Source organism: Peromyscus leucopus, chromosome 5 (assembly GCF_004664715.2).
Source record: "Peromyscus leucopus breed LL Stock chromosome 5, UCI_PerLeu_2.1, whole genome shotgun sequence".
NCBI classification, from domain to species: domain Eukaryota; kingdom Metazoa; phylum Chordata; class Mammalia; order Rodentia; family Cricetidae; genus Peromyscus; species Peromyscus leucopus.
The window spans coordinates 23,198,145-23,217,938 of record NC_051067.1 but is presented as its reverse complement, the minus strand read 5'-3'; the positions used below and the strand labels follow the sequence as shown (position 1 = coordinate 23,217,938).

Sequence of the window (19,794 nt, the reverse complement as noted above, 5' to 3'; positions counted from 1 at the left end):
TTCAGAAAGACTGGATGTTCCACACAGCACTGTGTGTGAAGGTCTCCTTCCCAATGGCTTGTGAAGGCAGATCACACACAAGGGTAGACGCTGCGCATTGTAATCAGAGATGCATCAGGGGGATGAGTGACTTGTAACTAGGGTTTCTCTCATTTCAGTGGCAGCCGCCATACGTCTGCATGCTCGACTTCTCACATTCTTCTTTGCATGGTTGGCCTGTCATAGCATGGCTCTGAATCCATGGATTCAACAAACCTCAGATAGGAAACATTCTCTCAAAAGAATATTAGCAATTGGGTGTGGTGGTATGTACCGGTAAAGTACTTGGGAGGTGGAGGCAGGAAGATCAGGAGTTCAAGATCAACCTCAGCTATATAGTGAGTTCAAGTCCAGCCTGGGCTACATGAGACCTTGTCTTGAAAACAATGGCATCTGTACTACACGTGTTCAGACTTTTTTCTTGTCATTATTCCCTATATAGCAAAGCGTGACAACTATTTATACGACAATTACATTGCACTAGGTATTTGAAGTCCTGTAGAGGTGGTTTTAAAATATACATAGGGTATATGCAAAATGTTAAGTCTTTTTCCATAAGTGACATGGGCATCCAAGGTTTTGGTATCCTGATATGGAGCAGAGGATACCCTAGGACCAACATCTTACATTACTGATACTCTGGGGCAGCCACTCTTCCCATTCATTTTCCATGATAAATTTTGCTGTAAGGATCAGGTTACCTATCATTTTAGTTCATGCTAATTTTTTTTACATAGTGCAGTATTTTTTAATCCCTAAACTTTTTTTTTTTCTTAAAGCATATTGCTCAGTAATAGCAAAGGAAGTCCAATGCAACCATGGAGGAGGTAGGGAATCAAGGAGTTTTGATCTCTGGTCCATCATGGGTTCTCCAGGGATTTGCTCGACCATCATTATCTAGGACTGAAGTCATCTGACTGCCCTGGTACCTACTGAACTCCTGGGCCAAGAATCCTGATCTCACCCCCACCGCAATCCCAGGCAATGGGAACACATTTTGGCAAACCACTGTTTGGTTCCATCCTTACCCCACAGCTACAGACACGCCCAATTTGGCAGAACCCTTATTCTGGTAACATAATTAAGGAGTTGTTACCCTCCCAAGGTTAAACACTCAATCTCCACAAGTGACTGTCAGGTACATCTTGAAATATGATTCAGAGTCAGGAGATGGTACCAAGCTGAGGCTGAGGCAGGAGAACTAATTCAAGATGGGTCAGGGCTTCAGAGTGAGCTCCAGGTCAGCCAACCTGGGCTACAAACTGGGACCCTGTCATTTTCTATGCATTCTCTAAAGCCAAAATCTTACTGTTTCTGATTACTAAATGCAATACTGTCACTGGGTGCACCTTAACATGACGCGATCTGGATGCACTGTAAACTGTGTTTTGCAAGTATTTGCTTCAAACCATCTTGCAGCCAGCAAGAGTCTTCATGATCAACCTTTGCCTCAGCAACATTAGGTGCAGTTCCCTCCAGCTCATGCGGGATGCCATGGACTGGTGACCACTGGGGCCTTCAAACGGCTGCATGTTAGCTATGCCCCGACCCACACTGAGACAAGAATTTTAAATAATGCTTTGGGTTCTGCAGAACAGACAACAACTTCTTCTGTTGTTAATTAGATAAAAGAAATAGAAAGCAAAATGATTGGCCCCAGGAGGAAGGTTTTCCCGAGAGGACCCTATCGGAAGACGTAGGAGTGGTGGAAGAATTGTTGTTTTGGTGAGAGATGGGCTTTGGAAATGTCATCCTCCTTCACTTTAGTGCCGCCACGATCATCACTATTGAAACATACACCAAAAGCATCATTTCTAAACCATCAGCCAACCCAGGATGGAGTTACTTAATTGGTTAGACAGAGTAAATGGGGATGTCAAAGTCCTCTAACTTCTGAGCTTCCTTCAAAGTGAAAACCAAATCCCTACATTTTAAATGAAGAGGGAATCCCTGCATCATTTTTGATTTGCTTCCATAGCAAAGCCAACTGCAGAGCCAGGCATGGTGGCACATACCTGTTGTCCCAGCACTGGGGGGTGGGGGGGATGGGGGCTAATGCCGGAGCATCAAGGGTTCTAGGCTGGCCTGGTCAGTTCATAAAGGTGCTGCCACAAAATCAAACCAAACCTCAAAGCAAACTACGTCAAAATGTCCTTCTAAAGAGAAGCCCAAGAACGGATTCAAGTTCACCTCATGTTGTTAACTTGATAACTTACTTGACCCCTCGATGCAATGACCTTGAATTTTCAGTCAGTCCTCTCTCAGCCAAGCTTCCTGGGCCCATTTTGCTATTATTTAACCTGACTAACCTGGTGTTTCTGTATGAACCTGTGCCTCCTCAAGCTCTTCCCTGAGTAAAGAATAATGATTAATTGGGGATGAAAACCAAGTCCCAGAACAATTATGAAAGCGTAATGGAGAGTGCGTCAGTACCGCAGCTCAGCAGAGGAAAGATTCGCGAGGAAGCCAGAAATCTTCCACGAGTTGCCCTGGCTTGCCTGGAGGTGTTCCTGTGCAGGATCCTTTGTGTACTTTTGGGCAAAAGGATTAAGCCCAAACCCAAACTGTTTGTTTTGCTTTTGCATAACATCCTTGTCTTTCCTCCTTTATAGTTGATTGGGTGGGGCAAGCAGCAACTTTCTGAGTCTCATGCCTCTCTCTTGCTCTTCTCTGGGGTTTGCAGGGTCAGGTGAGCTCTATTTTGTCCCTCCTTTAGGGGAAGGTCAGAGGTGCCGAGTGCCCAAAGGACAAGCCTTCCCTTCACCTTTGATGGCCTTTCATTTCTTTCCTATCTTTTTTTTCAGTTCTGGGGTTTGAACCGAGGGCCTTGAGCAGTGTTTGTACTAAACCTGATCCCCCTGAGCTGTAGCTCCAGCCACAGTTTAAAATTTTTTAAACTGCATTTCACTATGCTCTCATTTTTCCTCTCTCTTTTTGAAAAGTATTTGTTTTTATGTCTATTTTGAGATAGGGTCTCACTAAGTTGCCCAGTCTGGCCTTGAACTTGCCATTCTTCCCGCTTTAATCTCTAAAGTGCTGGGATAACAGGACTATGGGAACTTCCAATCTTCTGTTGCTTCACATAAATAATACTGTCTGGATTTTGGAGCTGTGTTCTATATATCTTAATAACTGTGTGTGTGTGTGTGTGTGTGTGTGTGTGTGTGTGTGTGTGTGTGTTTTCCTTGGTGTACTAGATATTGAACCCGGGGCCTTGGGGTACTAAACAGGTGCTTTACCACTGAGCTACACACTCAGCCCTCAAAAAGAATAGTGTTCACCACATAAAGGGTTCTTCTGTCTGCAGCACAGAGAGTATCTTTAAGATGGCCCCAGGGAAGGAAAGACATGTCTAGCCTGATTAATTGGCTAGTTCAGGAGTAATTGCTTCCAAAGTGAGGACCAGGGGCATGGTTGCTAAGCTTATGAGTATCGGCTTTGTTCTTGACTGTAGGAAAAGGCAGGTAGGAAAGGCTGAGGTATCCCATCTCAATAGCAAAAAGCTCACAGCATCCATTCGGGATAAGCAGGCTGGACTGCAGCCTGTTCAGAAGGAGGAGTAACAGGCAACGGGCATCCTCTAATACAATAACCAGTTTTGTAAAATGCCCTCCTATAAGGACTTTTAATCCAGGAATTTGGTCCAAGAGCAGGCACAAAAGGAACTATAGCTATATTTTTGAATATGTGAACAGCATCGTCAGCATGGTACCGGATTAAGTTCATTTATGGTAATTCTTATTTTAGTCGGTATCTGTACTTCTTAATACAGTAATGTCATTAATGTTTATTCCCTCAGTCTGTGTAAATCTGAACCTCTGTGTTATTGGCCAGTTGGAAAGGGTAATGTAAACAGATTCGGTTACCCTAATTAAGTTATGTATCTGTATACCGAGGGCTTTGTCAGGCTGCAACAATTTCAGTATTCATTCTAAGCCACAAGGCTTTGCCAAAATGAAATTACCGATGCCAAAATTACCCTCTGTTGTTTAGACACAGCAGATGTAATAACCTAATATTTAACAGTGTTATTTTTGGAAAAGGGATGAGGCCAGAGAGTGAACTGTCCTTTGCACCTCACCGAAGAAGACCCGGGACAGGAAGGGAGCTGCTTGATGAAATGGCTGCATTTTCTTTCACTGCTGAACTAAAGACCCAGGGGAGGGCTCCTCAGAACATTTGCTTGAGGCAGGTGCAGAAAGAGTTCAGTAAGGGGGAAAGAAAAATAATCCGTAAGCAGAAAAACAAAACATGTAAATAGTAAAAGCGGGAAGAGTGAAACTCCAGCTGAGGACTCGCCATTGGGCTGGAGTCTGGGTGCTTTGAGTCTCAAGTTCCTACTTGTAGGAAGGTGTTCCAGTCTATCCGCAGAGACCTTCCAGAGGGAGAACGAGCCCTGAAGAGCACCCTCTCTTCACAGGCCAGAACAAAAGCTCATTTTCCACTGGGAGTCAATAAAAACTCTACCTTGTGAAATACAGACAAATGGAAAGGAAAATGGAAAGGCAATCAGCAGCCCAGAGGATGCTTAAGATTGCACATAAAGTAGGTCATGGAAAGCTGGGTGTGGGTGAAAGCCAACACTTGGGAAGTAGAGTCAGGACCATCAGGAGTTCAGAGCTAGCCTCTGCTACATAGTGAGTTCCAGGACAACCTGGATTGCCGGAGACCCTGTTTTCACTTTGTTTTTTAATGTAAAGTCATGGGGAAAAAATGGAAGAATAGATAGAGATGGTTTAACTCTTAACCCTGTTTAGATGCAGATCCGAAGGTCGTTTCTGACCAGGATTCAAGCTCCTTTCTGCGAAGCCTTCAGGTCTCATCCAAATTAGAGGGTATAGCTCACTACCTGCTCATTAGACCCCAACATTCTGTAACACCAGAGCAGATGCCTGAGTAAGAGGAGAGGGGTTCATGTCAAAGTCACTCCCCCCACCTCTGCCGTGTCAGATCCCCTAGGACCGGAACTCCTCCCCCTGGGAGCTCTTGTTTTGGAAACTGGTGGGGTGGGGCCAGAAAACATTACAATGGAGCTGGGATGGAGGAGGTGTGCTTTTATTTCAGAGTGTGTCATTTGAGCGGAGTCTCCTGAAACTGCAGCTAACAGAACGGAGGCTGTGTTAGATCCCCTGGGTTGTTAAGCTGGCGCACCCTGGAGAGTAGGCGACAGAGCAGGCGAGAGAGGCAGTAGAGGAGGGCAGGAAGCCGTACGCCTAGCCGGCTCATCCCTTCAACTTTGGCTTTTGCTGTGGTGATTGTAACAGGAGGAGGAAGAGCTAGGAGAAACCCCTGAGGGAAAAGAACGTAAGGAGGGGTGAGAAACTCAACTGGAAAAGAAGTACCAGCGGGAGTGAAAGCAGCCCGCAGATGCAAACGCGGAGGCCAAAGGAAGAGGAGGAAAAGGCTGGGCTCCGGCAACCTGCTGCTGGGATTTAGACAAAGGAGGTTTTTAGAGAGGCGGGATCAGATTCTAATATCGGCTTGAGGAGAGAGCCCGCAGCTGGGCTGGGGAAGATGAAACGGCCGGAATTCGCAGTGACTGGAGCATGTACCACAGCCAGAGCTCCCGGGAATTAGTAAGTCTGGGAAGGGATTTGCAGAGCTTGATGGGCGCTGACATCTCCCCCCTCTGTAAGGCATGCCTCCGTCCATGCGTTACCTCTTCATAGTCTCTGTGACCACTGTCATCGTTTTTATTGTGCTCTACCTGTTAAGTTTTGGGGGAGATCAAAGCTACCAGAAGCTGAACATCTCAGACTCTGTGATGCTGACGCAGGTGTGCACATCCTTCATCAACGGGAAAACCCCTTTCCTGTGGAGAAACAAACTGATGATCCATGAGAAGCCTTCTTGCACAGAATATGTGACCCAAAGCCACTATATCACAGCCCCTTTATCTCAGGAAGAGGTCGAATTTCCTTTGGCATATGTCATGGTCATCCATCATAATTTTGACACCTTTGCAAGGCTCTTCAGGGCTATCTTCATGCCTCAAAATGTCTACTGTGTTCATGTGGACGAAAAGGCAACAGCTGAATTCAAAGGTGCAGTGGAACAGTTAGTGAGCTGTTTCCCCAACGCCTTCCTGGCCTCTAAGATGGAACCCGTGGTCTATGGTGGGATCTCCCGGCTCCAGGCTGACCTGAACTGCATCAAAGATCTGTCCACCTCTGAGGTCCCCTGGAAATACGCCATCAACACCTGTGGGCAGGACTTCCCCCTGAAAACCAACAAGGAAATAGTTCAGTACCTGAAAGGGCTTAAGGGGAAGAATCTCACTCCAGGGGTGCTGCCCCCAGCTCACGCAATTGGAAGGACCAAGTACGTGCACCGGGAACACCTGAGCAAAGAGCTTTCCTATGTCATCAGAACCACCACACTGAAGCCTCCACCTCCCCACAACCTCACCATTTACTTTGGCTCTGCCTATGTCGCTCTGTCGAGAGAGTTTGCCAACTTTGTTCTGCATGACCCCCGGGCAGTTGACTTGCTCCATTGGTCCAAAGACACTTTCAGTCCCGATGAGCACTTCTGGGTGACGCTCAATAGGATTCCAGGTATGTGAGAGTCCATGTTACATGCAAAGGAATGCCTGCAGGTCTCCTTATGCATGGGTGTGGCACCTCAGGGTTCAATCCACCTTGGATAGAAAATATTCATTTAAAAACAATGTGCCTGTGTTGAGTATATGTAAACTTTCTTGTTATGATTCCTTAAACAATGCCATTTAACAATTATCACATGGCATTTCCACTGAGTTAGGAGTCACAAGTCATGAGGAGACCATATCAATATACAGGAGGATGTGTGTGCATAGGTCATGTGAAAATGTTGCACCATTTGATATAAAGGACTTGTATATCCACAGGCTTTCATCACCCAATGGGGCCCTGGAGCCAATCGCCCAGGGATGCTGAGGGGTGGCTGTGTTTAAAGGACTTGTGAAGAATCTGCTTCTTGAAACTGAAACAGGAATTAGAGATGTAGACTGCAGTGTAGAGTCCTCACCCTAGTCTCTTATGAGTTCTCATAATGCTCTTCGTGGGATCATTCCCAAGCACTGCTGTCCCGTGGGCCGCTGGCAGCTTACATCTGTCGCCGTCCTCTCTTAGTACTGTGTTTAGTTCATACTAGAAGTTCTCTTCTCTACAGATTTATCAGACTTCCTCTTAGTCCAAGATCTTTACCTGAGCCACCCTTCTGCCCACCTCTAGAACCATACAGCTTCCTTCTCACCTGCCACACCACAACTCCGGCCAACTGCCTACCCCTTCCTCACCCACAGCCATGGGCCAGCGCACTGCCCGGTTTTCCCGGCAAAGAGTCACTGTGTGTAACAATCATCTATACCAATCTGCATGGATTTGTTGCTGATCTTTTCTGTGGGAGCTCCATGAAGTTGAGGTCACTTGCTTCTCAATGACTGCTCTATCTCCAGTGCTTAGTCCCCATAGCAAATGTTCAGTGGGTTTGTGTTAGATGAAAGAGTGTGAGCAGGCGAGTGATGACTGAACAAATGGCAGAAGCCAGGGCTTTGCTAGGTATGGGGCTGTAGCTAACTGTGCAAGATGCAGAATGCCGAGAGATGCTTGGATCTGTGCAAATATCACACTGTGAGCACATACTACTCCTCCAGAGGACCAGAGGTCAATTAGTTCCTGGCACCCATGTAGGCGGTCACAACCACCATCTGCTACTCCAGTTCCAGAGATCTGACCCTGGCCTCCACAGCCGCCTCCACTCGCATGCAGGTACTTGCACAATAGACATACTTATGTATAGATAATTTAAGAAATACATTTGATATATTAAAAAAAAACCCTTACATCTTACTTCATAGAAATAATGTGATTCCAAGACAAAGCCCCTTCTTTCTTATCAAAAGAGTTTTTTACCTTTAATAATTGACTAGACCAATTATTTTTATTACAGTTTTATTTATTTTGTGTGTGGGGGGGGGCAGAGTATGTCATGGCACAGATGTGGATGTCAGAGTGTCCTATTCTATCCCAAGAAACCAAGTTTGGTCACTTGTCCTCAAGAAGCCAGCTAACACAGTCACATTAACAGTAAAAAGCAAAAAGAGACTTATCCACTGTGGCCACAGTGGGTAGAGGGGATGCAGGGCATCACTGGATCTCTAACTTCTTAGGGTATATACTGTGACCCCAAGTTCAATCATGAGAACAGCTTTTGGGAGTTGATTTCCTCCTTCCGCCATTTGGGTCCATCTTGGCAGCAGATGCCTTAATCTGCTGCGCCATCTCGCTAGCCCTGAATCATGTTCCTTAAAACATATATAAACTGTGATAGCATTTCTTTGGAAGGCAGCAGCGTGCTTTGGACTCAGTGGGAAAGACAAATGGCTTGCTAATGAACTAGACAGCGCGACTACAGTGAGAGAAAAGCAATCATTGTCCTGCCATTGGGGGAATGCCAAGCTGGGAAGGCTGCTAAGTGCTCTGGGGCAGCAGGCAGGGCTTGCTGGGTAATAAACATGCTCGTGTTCTGGAAAATACCAGCGGGTTTGGTCTCTGCATCCCAGTGTGGCTGGCAGAGGCACTTAGCTTAGGTTCAGCGTACTCTATCGTCTTTTCACCCTGAATCTGTTGCTTCTATTATTGGCATATAATTTGGGGACACTAAGCACTTAGAAGCTGATTTTCATATTTAAATATTTATTCCTTTTCTATTTCCAGGATTCTCTTAAAATTCATGAGAGTTGGAGTCTAACCATGTGAACACTGGGTATGGTCCTGAGTGAGATAAGGTCATTATGTAACTCGGCCAAAGTATGGCTTGTCACTTCTTTTAAAATAGAAAAAGACATGGCCAGGTGTGGTGGTACATGCCTGTACTCTTAGCACTCAGGAGAGGACCAGCAGGATATGAGTTCAAAGACAACCAGCTTAGACATCAGGGCCCTGCCTCAGAAACGAGGGAGGAAGGCAGACATGACATTGGGTTTTGGTTTTTGTTAAATATCTCTGATTATTTCAGCAAGGGGTGGCCAGTTTGATCCATGCCAAATTAAAAAAATAATCAAGGACAGAAGAACCTCCTTTCTCCCTCAGCCTCCTTCCTCTTACCTGCCAGTCAATAGACAAGATGAGAGATAAAGAATGACCGACCAGTCTCGCCAGGATGGTGGCATCGATCTGCTATCCTAGTGTGGGGATGCTGGAGCAGGAGGCTCCGTTGAACCCAGAAATTTGAGACTACTCTGGGCATCATAACAAGACTCCATCTTCAAAATAGGATAACCAATTTAGTCCAGGGGAGAAAACCTTTTTGTCTGGAGGTCTGTAGTGTGGCACACCAGCTTCTCCCTTCTTGTAGCAACAGTTTAACCTCGAGTAAAGTGTGGACATTCACCCATCTCCAGCCACAAAATGAGAGGGTCAGCCAGAAAGAGCCCACTTGTTCCGACATGTGCCACTCTTTGCAGAAGACACAGTGCCCAGAACATGGTACACAGCACCTGGAGTAATACGGGTGGGGGACAGTGCTTGGAGCCTGGGAGTCACACTGCCTGTTAGCTTCATTGACAGTGCTCCATTTTCTGCAGGAGCTGAAGGAGAGCAATCAGCTGAGCGACTCCCTGTGGAGGAGGAGGTTGTGTGTGTGTGTGTGTGTGTGTGTGTGTGTGTGTGTGTGTGTGTGTGCAGGCCTTGCCAGTGGGCTCTCTCTGCATGAGACACACTTCAGGATAATAGGACACTTCCTGGGGTTCTGCCTTTTTCCTTTCTTGGACAGTTGGGGCCATCCTGGTTTAGAGGGAAAGGAAATCCTGTTTGTTGGGTGGAGCCTTCCTAAATTACAAGTGAATTCAAGCACACACCATTAAAAGCACTCTCCAATCTTCAAATCAACGTAAAAAAAAAAAATATATCTAACCATGTGCTTGGCTAATGCTGGCATTTGACCGTGGAGCCATCTTTGTGGTTTAAAATTGGGGGTATGTGTCTGACTCTCTACTCCCAGGTAGTTTTTAATCACACTCACTCAGTGTTCGGCATGGTCGCCTTTTAAAGGGAGAGGCTCTCCAGTGCCCACACTTTATGTGCATGCACAGTGTTATTTTTTCCTTCAGAGGCATCACTCAAAGTGTAAGTGTGTTAGAAAGATGCGGCCCAAATGTATCAGTACCCCAGAACATTCCCAAGAGAAATATGACTGAGAGGTTGATTGCATCTGATATGGTGTCAGAAAACCAAGTATGAATCATTTAAGAGGCTGAGAAGAGAGGCTGCCGTGTGCCACATGACATCACACAGCGCTGGCTTACTTTTTCCTTGAGTTGTCTTTCTATGGAGAGAATGGCGTGTTTCTTAGTTTTTAATCACTGCAGTAGGAATGTGTTGGGGTGGGGATGTAGCTTAGCAATAAGACATTTGTTCTGGCACATGCAATGCCCTGGGTTCCATCCCTAGCACAGAAGAACAAAAGAAAAAGTCAAAACAAAACAAAGCAAAAAAGTATGGCCCAAAGCTAAGCCATACTCTGTGAACTCACCCTCTTAAAAATTTGAGGAACTTGGGTTCATATAAAAAAAAAAAAAATGAACCAATGGAAAAATATGTAGGTTAATTCCTGTACAAAACAGCTATGAGAAGGAAAAATAAAACCCACAAGTACCAGATTAGCCTCTCTAAAGACAATGAGAGCATCCCAGTGTGGTGATGTGCTCTTTCCAACACTCTAAAAAACGTCAAGAAAATGGTCTAAGGCGGGAAAGAACAGCATGAGTCAGAATGAGAAAAACTAAGAATGGAGGATAAAACTGAAATGCTGCTTGAAAGTAGGAGAGCTGCCAGGGTGGCTTGGTGGGGGGGACCCTTGCCTGGCAGCAAGACCTTGAGATGAAGATGGCGGGGGAAGAAGGGGGGACAGGAGGAGAGGGATGGAAAGAGGGACAGGAGAGCAGGGGAAGAAGGAGAGGAGAGGGAAGGTGATGGGAAGGGCAGAAGAGGAAAGGGGGAGGAGAGGAACGGTATAGGGAGGAGGTGGGGGCTGGGAAGGAGTGGGTGGAGGAGGAGGAGGAAGAGAGGAGGGGGGAGAAAAAGAGTGTGGGGAGTAAGGGAAAGAGAGGAAGAAAACATAAGGTACCCAGGAAGATCACAAAGAGGGCCAGGGCCCCCACCCGGTCTCAGGCCTTCAGAAAGCCAGGGAGCATGCTTGCCATTCTGAGGTGGCTCTTGAGCACATCTGGACAGCAGTTTTCAGAGGAGGCCGAGTGGGGTCCCAGGTTGCTCTGTCGCTAGGCAGCAGGAGGTGCTGAGGCAACCAGCACTTGCTCTGTTCTCACTGGTACAGGCCACCTCAAAGAACTGTTCCTTCTTCTCCTCCCCCTCCCCCCTCTCCCCCTTCTCCTCCTCCTCCTCCGTCTCCTCCTCCTCTTCTTCTTCCTTCTTCTTCCCTAGCTCTTCTTGTTCTGTCATATTTTCATTTCTCTGCCCAAGACAGACCTCTAGAAGCCATGTAGCTCTATATGGCCATGTAGCACTGTATGATCATGTAGTGTATTGCATTTTGTTGTATTTGGGGGAGGGGCTGGGAACAAAGTCAGACATGACACATGGTGGATGCTACAAGAGATCTCTCCCATTGAGCAACCCCCCCCCCAAAGCCCTCCTGAAGATTTCTGGTTCAAGTCTTGTGAAATGGATCCCCATCTATGGAAGCGTTGGCTGGTCTAGTTTTTTCGAAGCCTGCTGGGATAGCTAAATTGCCTTTTCTCCCTTCAGGGCAGGCCAGATTTGAAGGAAAAGGTGAAGCTACTTTGCCTTCTGGCCTTCTGCCCTCTCCGCTCCCCCCAACAGCCTTGTTTGTTCTTAGGAGTCTTTGCTCATGAGCAATCTGACCTTTCTCGGCCATGATTGTTTCCCAACAATGTTTTCATTTGCTGCCCCGCCCCCCGGCCTATGTGTATACGTACATTTTCAGTTCTTCTTTGTTGGATAAAATGATCTCCACCTTAGAAGAGACCACATGACCCCATTTCCTCCTCATATTTTAAATTCTAAAAATAACGTATTTCCTACTTTGATTTATTTTCCCATTTTAACTGTGACACATTCTTGGGGAGAGTGTGTTAACATTTTAGGGTGCGAGTGTCAGGAACTCAGCTCAAAGTAGCTTAAACGAATTCCAGAGCTTACTCATGAAGCCACAGCCCAGGGATCTGGCCTCCAAATCAAGCGGGGTCAAGGGTGAAACAAAGTGTACAGTGTCTTTCTTACCAAGTCCTCTATCCATAGGGGACCAGCCATCTCTATTTGCCCAAATCCGAAGGGTAGGGGTGAGGGGGCAGGGCCTGGGACTTTAGCCTGGCAACCAGACATATCCTTGGGCAACAGGGATGAGTTGGTCCCCCTGCTTCTGACTTGCTCTGACTTAGCTTCTCTTGGGCAGATTTTCTCCACAGTGTCAGAGAGGCCAGAAATAGTTCCAGCGTTACTTGGTTTGGGTGGCTAGCTTTCCTGGGAAGAAGAGAAGATGGTTTCCCGGCAGTTCTAGGAACAGATCAAGGAGGGAGGACCTCACATTGGTACTGCTTTGTCCAGATTACCATCCGGATAAAGCCAAGGTCTGTAAAGTGCTGACATGCCTTTCTTGGGTTGTTTTCCTGCCCAGAAACTAAAGGCAAAGGGTCAGCCCTGGTCCCGAATGGCACTGTGGCAAGGTGCAGGACAGTCAGGCACACGCCTGTGCCTGGATGTCTCCTTGTTCTACACCAGAACGCTGTTCATATTGTCCTCACTTGGTATTAAAGGGGAACCACCTATGTGGCTTTAACCACCTGAGAAATTGTAACATGGAAATAGCAATAATCTTTGTGGGAAAGGCATGATGTCTTCACCATATCATCTTCCCGCAGAAGATATTTTAAATATACATTATTTAAATCATTTCTTGGATAATACAAGCATACAAAGTGTTTTGATCATAATTACTCCATTCCTCCCCCTTACTCCCCCCACAAACACACCTTACTCCCTACCTGCTCCCAACTGCATGGCTTTTTTTTTTTTTTAATAACTTACCGAGTCCCATCTGTGCTTCCCAAATGCTTCTGGCTGAGGGCAAGCCATAGAAGACGCAACCAACCCACTAGGAGCTGTATCCTTACGGAAAATGGACTCCACCCCCTAAGAGAGAGAGGGAGGAGCTACCTATCAATAGCTCCTCTGTGAGGGGTGGGGCCTACTGAGCCCCTCCCTGATCCATGCTGGAATGTTGGCTGGCTTGCTCTCATTCTGGTCTTGTTCAGTCTAGCATAGCTGCTGTGACTTCATGAGCTCAGCTGTTATGTCCCAGACACACTGTTTCTTTGAAGTCCCTCTACCCCCAACCCCTGACTCTTAATAATTTTTCACTCTTCCCTCCCTAATAGTCCCTGAGCTTTGGTGGGTGGGTGGATGATATAGATGCCTCATTGTGGCAGAGCACCTCACAGATATTTATTCTCTGCACTTGTAACTTAACCAGTTGTAAGTTTCTGCATTAACCACCATCCACTGCACAAAGAAACTTCTCTGATGAGGTCTGCAAGCTACGCTCATCTATAAGAGAGATGTATATTTGGAGAGACTAGTCTGATACCATGTTAGTTTAGTAAAGTAATAGTGTAGTGGGTACACCCCTTGGGCCTGTGAGCTCCCCAATGATGAGTTCCTTGCCAGATTTACAGTCCCAGGCACGTGTTTCTTCCTGTGGAATGGGTATCAAATCCAATCAGAAAATGGTTGGTTACCTCTAACATTTATGCCAGTATGATATCCATGGGCATATCTTGCCATGTCAGTCATTATTATAGTTCACAGGGGTCACAGCTGGATAGGACTCAGCAGCCTACATATCACCTTCTAATACTATGAAAGCTAGCCAGAAGGAAGGAAGCTTCCTGGTCACTGTCAACATGGTCTCTCTGCATCCTGTGACTAAAGTGTGGCTTTAGCAAAAGAGTCTTACCATGAAGCTCTGTGGACCACCAAGAGCAATGACAGTTACCTGTATCATTTTGAGGGTCTCCAGAATACCCCTGACCAACAACTGGAGGGGTGCATCCCATATGGGGCTTCTTATTTGACAACCTAAATGGGGAGAGGGATGGGAAAGTTAGGGCTGTGTTGGAGGTATATAGCTAACCCTGAGAAGGTTTGAAAACCCTGCTTTATAAGCTTCCCAAATATATGTAATATGTATGCATATCCCTAAATATAAAACATACCTATCTGTGCATTTTCATACACACACATACACATCTACAAGAGTTTAATTGGAGTTAGCCCACACAGGGGATAAAGCTCCTCCCAGAAGCCACAGAAATCTTGGAATCACAGTGAGACTTCATTGTGTGTGGACATACTTAGTTTGCAAGAGGATTTCGAGGCTTGCCGTTCCCAGTGTACAGATGAGGAAATTTAACCTGACAATGTATGACAGGGAGGAGTGGACAAACACCAGCTGTATTGCCCTGGGACTAGTGGCACAACGGTAGAGAGGTTGCCTAGGATGCTCAAGGCCCCGGGTTTGACCCCTAGAAGTACACACACACACACACACACACACACACACACACACTGAAACGTGTATGAAATGTTCATAGAGAACTCATTTCTTTCTATGCTGCCAGAAAAATATTTTTTAAAAAAGAATAACTTGTCTGAATACAAATATTAAGTATACCTAGTAAGAAGGAAGAACAAACAGAACCGTATAATAATAAGCAGGGAAAAGCAAAGTAACACATTATGTACTAATTTTAAATTAAACTTAGTTTTAGTAATCTTTCATTTAATTATTATAATAACTCCAAGAGTCCAGATAATGAAAGGGCAAATTCATATTTCATTAAGCTGTGGAATGGTTATATAATTGGGCCCACAAGAATTTTTCCCTTTCCTCCTAATGGTCCATTTTCTCAGAACCCTTGGCTTTTTCATGTGAGAGATCCAAGAAAGGGGAAGGAAATTCACATTTACTGAACATCTGCCTATGGGTCTACATCATCTCTGTTGACTCTTCCCAGGAATCCTATTGGTGGGTACTTGAATTAATGCTTTGCAAATGGGAAGATGTGCTCTGGGCAGATGAGCAATAAACACTGTGCTCAAGCCCAGAATGCATACACATCTGGTGTGACTCATGCTCATAGATAAACACACGCTCTCCCTACGCAGATGCCTGGGACTGGGACCTCGCACTGCCTCTCACCCTCACTGACGGAGATTTGGCTCTGTCTGGGATGCAGACTTCTAAGTCAGAGAGTACCAAGTCAGAGTCCTGGGTCTTCCAGCCCCAGCCATACCATCTGCCATTTGTAAAGTCTGGCCTCAGAGAGCAGATTTAGTCCATGTGCTAAAAGCATACGCCCTGTGGCTCAAAGTTTGAATCTGGATTCTGCTATGTACAAGCTGTATGACCTTGGCTAGGTCACCCACTTTTGTATCCCATGTTCTCCACCTGTCAAATACATGATGAGGCTTTAATCAATTAGACCAGTGCTTTGAATAACAGCTGATGTGTTAGTGTTTGTGGTAACTGTAGTTCAGTTGTGTATCCCACACCTTGAAATGTCTAGATCCAGAAACGTTTCAGATTTTAGAAAATTTTAAATCCTTGAACGAGCATAATGTAGTATCTTAAAGATGGGGCTCTAAGTCCAAACACGAAATTCACCTATATTTTATATACATAGCTTTAAGGTAATTTCTTATGATGTTTTTAATAATTTTGTGCACAAATTGCCATGGTGGAATTCTCTACATGTGCTTCTAGTATTTAGAGGGCTTTGGATTTAAAATTTTTGGATTAGGGATGCTTAATGGAGAATGTAGTTTCATCTGTGAAGCGGTGATTCAGTCAATAGATATATATGGAGCTGGATGCTGACCTAGCGTTTGGTCATGAGTTTGACAAGTAAGGCCTCTGCCTTATGGAGTGAATATTCTAGAAGGGGAAGGAAGAGAATAAAATGTTTGAAGCTAAGCAAGGGAATTGGAGATTATGGTAAATGTTATGATACAAAAAAGGGCATTCTTCAGATCAGGTAGGTTACAAAATCTTCTTGGCAGGGATGGCATGCCATCTGCATCTCCAAATGATAACACACTCTTGGGAAGGAAGTCACAGGCAGAGGGAATAGGGACTGCATGAGAGAGCCCGAAAGCAGCCCGTGGGGCTGTGGCAGAGGGGGCCGAGGGCAGGAGCTGTGGTGGAGGTGAAGGGGGGAGGTGAAGTGGGCCGAGCGTGAACTCTACCGGCTCTTGTGCCAATGCTGTAGGATGATAAACACTAAGAGCACCCTTCCCAGGGAGTATCAGCAGGTGAAGCCAGAGGTGAGGGAGGTGCCAGGCTGAACACTCGTACGGACGGACATTCAGTAAACTGCACCTAGGCACCAGCACCCCAGGCACCAGCTGCCTCCTTGTTCCTATGTGAAGCATCCTGTGCCCCTCTCTCTTAAAATAACATGTCTTCTAAACCTGACTCCATTCCAGACCACTCTAAAGAATGATTTGTATTTCACTTTTATCATGGGTGGGTGTACGTGTACCACAGCACAAGTGTGGAGGTCAGAGGAGAACTTACAGTCAGTTCTATCTTCCCAGCGTGGGATCTGGGCATCAGACTCAGGTTATCCGTCTAGCGGGACAAGTGTCTTTATCTGCTAAGCCATCTCAGCTCTCCGGGCCACTTTGGCCTACCCTCCAGTGACAGGATGACCTTCATGAAGCATCTCTGGTCATGAAAGGAATTTTTCTTAGAAACGTATGCATCCACAGTGTGACATTCTAGCCTCTTTGCTGGGACAGGGGTGCTCACTGCCACCTGGACTGTGGACTTTCCAGCACCTCCTCTATCTGTGCCCCATTCTGTTTTACATTTTAGCTCTACCAGACACCTCGTGGGTCCCAGCCGTGCCGCCTCCAGCTTCCCTGTCACGATCCATGCCATTCCCTCTGCCAGGATAGGATGTCCTGGGATGTTCTTCTGGTCTCACCCACACCTGACTGGCAGACGTTTTTCCTTTAAAATACAGCATAGAATCACATTCTCTAGCAAACCTATTCTCATTCTCGCTCTGGGCTCCCACACTTGGCTGTCAGTCAGTCTTGCACTACTGTCTTGAATGTTCCTAGGTAGCAACTGTTCATGCCCAGCTTTCCCTTAGATGGACCACAACCACCGATAACACACACTAGCAGCGCTTAGTATAATGGAGGCTCAGATTCATGTCATTTACATACACTGGACTGGATGATGGCTCTTGACTTTTCCTGAGGATTGGCACAGAAATACCTATTTGCTCCTGATAGGGTCACAGCACACAGGAGAATGGATTCCAGTCAAGCAGAAGTGTGTGTGGATAAGGGGCTGTTGTAGGAGACTACTCACAGGGACATAGGAGCTGTATCATGGGATAGCCCAATGACTCTAAAAACTGTGTCCCTGGATTTCCTGGACAACTTCAGAGACTACATAGCTGAAAACTCTCTTCACCTAGCAACCATTCACTGTTCCTATAATATCCTAGAGGGGTCTTTAGAGTTCTGTAAGTTTTTCCCAGTGGTGGTGTGTAGATGTAACCAACCATCTTATTAAATAAGAAACACAGAACCAATGTAAAAGAGAAAGCCAAGAGGTCAGAGCTCAGAGCTAAAATCTTACCCTTCCTCCTGCGGTGCTCCTAGCTTCCCGAAAGAAAGAGACCTACTTCCTGTGTGTATGTCTTTAAATAGTCTTTCTGTTCTGCCTTCTCATTGGTTGTAAACACGACTGCCTTATCACTGTCTGTATGTACAGCCCTCTAGGTCTTAAAGGCGTATGTCTCCAATGCTGGCTGTATCCCTGAACACACAGAGATCTATGGGATTAAAGGCGTGTGCCACCACTGCCACACTCTTTCTATGGCTCTAATAGCTCTGACCCCGGGCAACTTTATTTATTAACATACAATTAAAATCACCTTTCAGTACAAATAGAATGCCACCATAGTGGTGACACTCACCTTTAATCCTAGCATTCTGGAGGTAGAGGCAGGCATATCTCTGAGTTCAAGGCCAGCCTGGTCCACAGATCAAGTTCCAGGACAGCCAGTGCTACACAGAGAAACCCTGTCAAAAGAAAAAAAAAGTTCTGTAAGTTTCTTATCGGTGTCATAAGCCTCCAAGCCTCCCTCCTCTCTCCAGGAGAGAAGTTTCAATCCTGAGGAAACACCACATTCTGCAGATTCTCTTATGTAGATTTAATTCCTTATTTCTTCCGTTTTCATCATCACTTTGTAATCCAGGCTAGCTTCAAACTCATGGTCCACTTTTCTCAGCCTCTCAAGTGCTAGCATTATAGGTGTGTGCCCACGCCCAGATGTGGCATAAATTTAAGTGGTGGGACTCATCCCAGCCTGGCCTCCACTCTGTCCCATGAGTCGGGTCCAGAGAGAGGCAAGGACTCTGTTTATCACTATGCTGTGGTGTGGTCCCCAAGACTGGTTAATGTTAAAGCGCAGTGAACATCTGTGGGTAAGAGGCTCAAAAGAGCCTCAGCACTAGCCAGCTTCTTCATCTGTGTCTCATTAGGAGAAACAGCCATCTGGAGCAAGATTAAAGGGGAAATTGTCTGTGTTAGAATGATGGAAAACCTGCATGTCGTCCTAATACGACACATTCCCAAGGGATTTTCCCAAAGCAATTACGAGTGTTAGCAACACTGTTTTCCAGTAGTACATGGACTTTGTCGCCTGACCCTTGTGATATATAAACTGCCTGAATGATTCCATTCACTGGATGTAGAGAACAGATAGCAATCGCCAAAGCCGGGGGAAATTCGTTATCTTTGTCCACACAATTCAATGTTCTGTCTGCAATCTGCAGAATCTTTCTTCTAGAGCTGTATGGTTGTTGTTGCTGCTTGTTTTCACTTAAGAAGGCAGATAGAATAAAAATGCTAGGGGGAGATGGCTCAGCGGTTCGGAGCACTGGCTGTTCTCCAGAGGTTCTGATCCCAGTATCTGTATGGCGGCTTACAACTGTCTGTGACTCCAGAGGGTGGCCTCTTCTGGCCTCCTTGGTACCAGGTGTGCAGACGGTGCACAGACGTGCCTGCAGGCGAAACACCCATCCATAAAGTCAAATTGAAAAAAAAAAAGTAAGGAGAAATAAACCTCTCAAAGAGAAAGACAGACGCTAGCTGTCTTTGAATGAAGAATTTGTTGTGAAACTTTGAGCTCCGACTTCAAGATCCTGACAAGGCTGTCCACACAGCCAAATGTGTCAGAGTTCATGATTTGGCTAATCCCTCGCTGGGAAACTTCCACTGAAATGGATAATTTTGTCCTCTGTGCATTCTTGGTCACCAGCTTCAGAAATGACCCTAGGATACCAGCTGAGTTTAGGATGGCTGTTCTCCGGGAAGTTGGGATGAAGGCCATTGAGGGTTTGGTGAACACATTCCTTGATTCTGTTCTCCCTTCCCTTTGGGGTCCCACTCTCCCTTCTGTCTTGGTGATCTTGCCATTGTCAGCACATCCCTAAAGCCATGCCTAGTTCACCTGCCTCTCCCCTACATTCCTCTTTGCTTTTGGGGTGCCTGTTTCCAATCTCCAACTCATACCCACTTGGCAGATCCTCCCTTCCATCTGCCTGCTCCCTCCAAACTCACTTCTTTAGTCATGATCATTATTCCTGGTGGCCAACTTCTCCCCAGCCAGGACTCAATGTGCCCTTCCTCCCATCCAACCAGCACATTCTG

The 19,794-nt window shown here is 46.0% G+C and overlaps 2 protein-coding genes across 2 annotated transcripts in view; both read left to right on the top strand.

The window, feature by feature from the left end:
- Window positions 1–19,794, top strand: part of LOC114692111 (N-acetyllactosaminide beta-1,6-N-acetylglucosaminyl-transferase-like) — a 110,663-nt gene that overhangs the window by 37,039 nt on the left and 53,830 nt on the right. The gene's annotated exons all lie outside the window — the stretch shown is intronic.
- On the top strand, window positions 3,663–16,211 carry LOC114692131 (N-acetyllactosaminide beta-1,6-N-acetylglucosaminyl-transferase-like). Its single transcript, XM_028867780.2, has 3 exons — window positions 3,663–6,596; window positions 9,488–9,654; window positions 15,200–16,211. Exons 1-3 carry the CDS (start codon window positions 5,678–5,680, stop codon window positions 15,392–15,394), a joined length of 1,281 nt encoding a protein of 426 aa, XP_028723613.1. The 5' UTR covers window positions 3,663–5,677; the 3' UTR covers window positions 15,395–16,211.

Coding starts and splice junctions, on each gene's coding strand:
- LOC114692131 (XM_028867780.2), top strand. CDS start 5,678: ATGCCTCCGTCCATGCGTTACCTCTTCATAGTCTCTGTGACCACTGTC. Junction 6,597..9,487: donor GACGCTCAATAGGATTCCAG/GTATGTGAGAGT, acceptor CACTCTTTGCAG/AAGACACAGTGCCCAGAACA. Junction 9,655..15,199: donor GACTCCCTGTGGAGGAGGAG/GTTGTGTGTGTG, acceptor TCATGCTCATAG/ATAAACACACGCTCTCCCTA.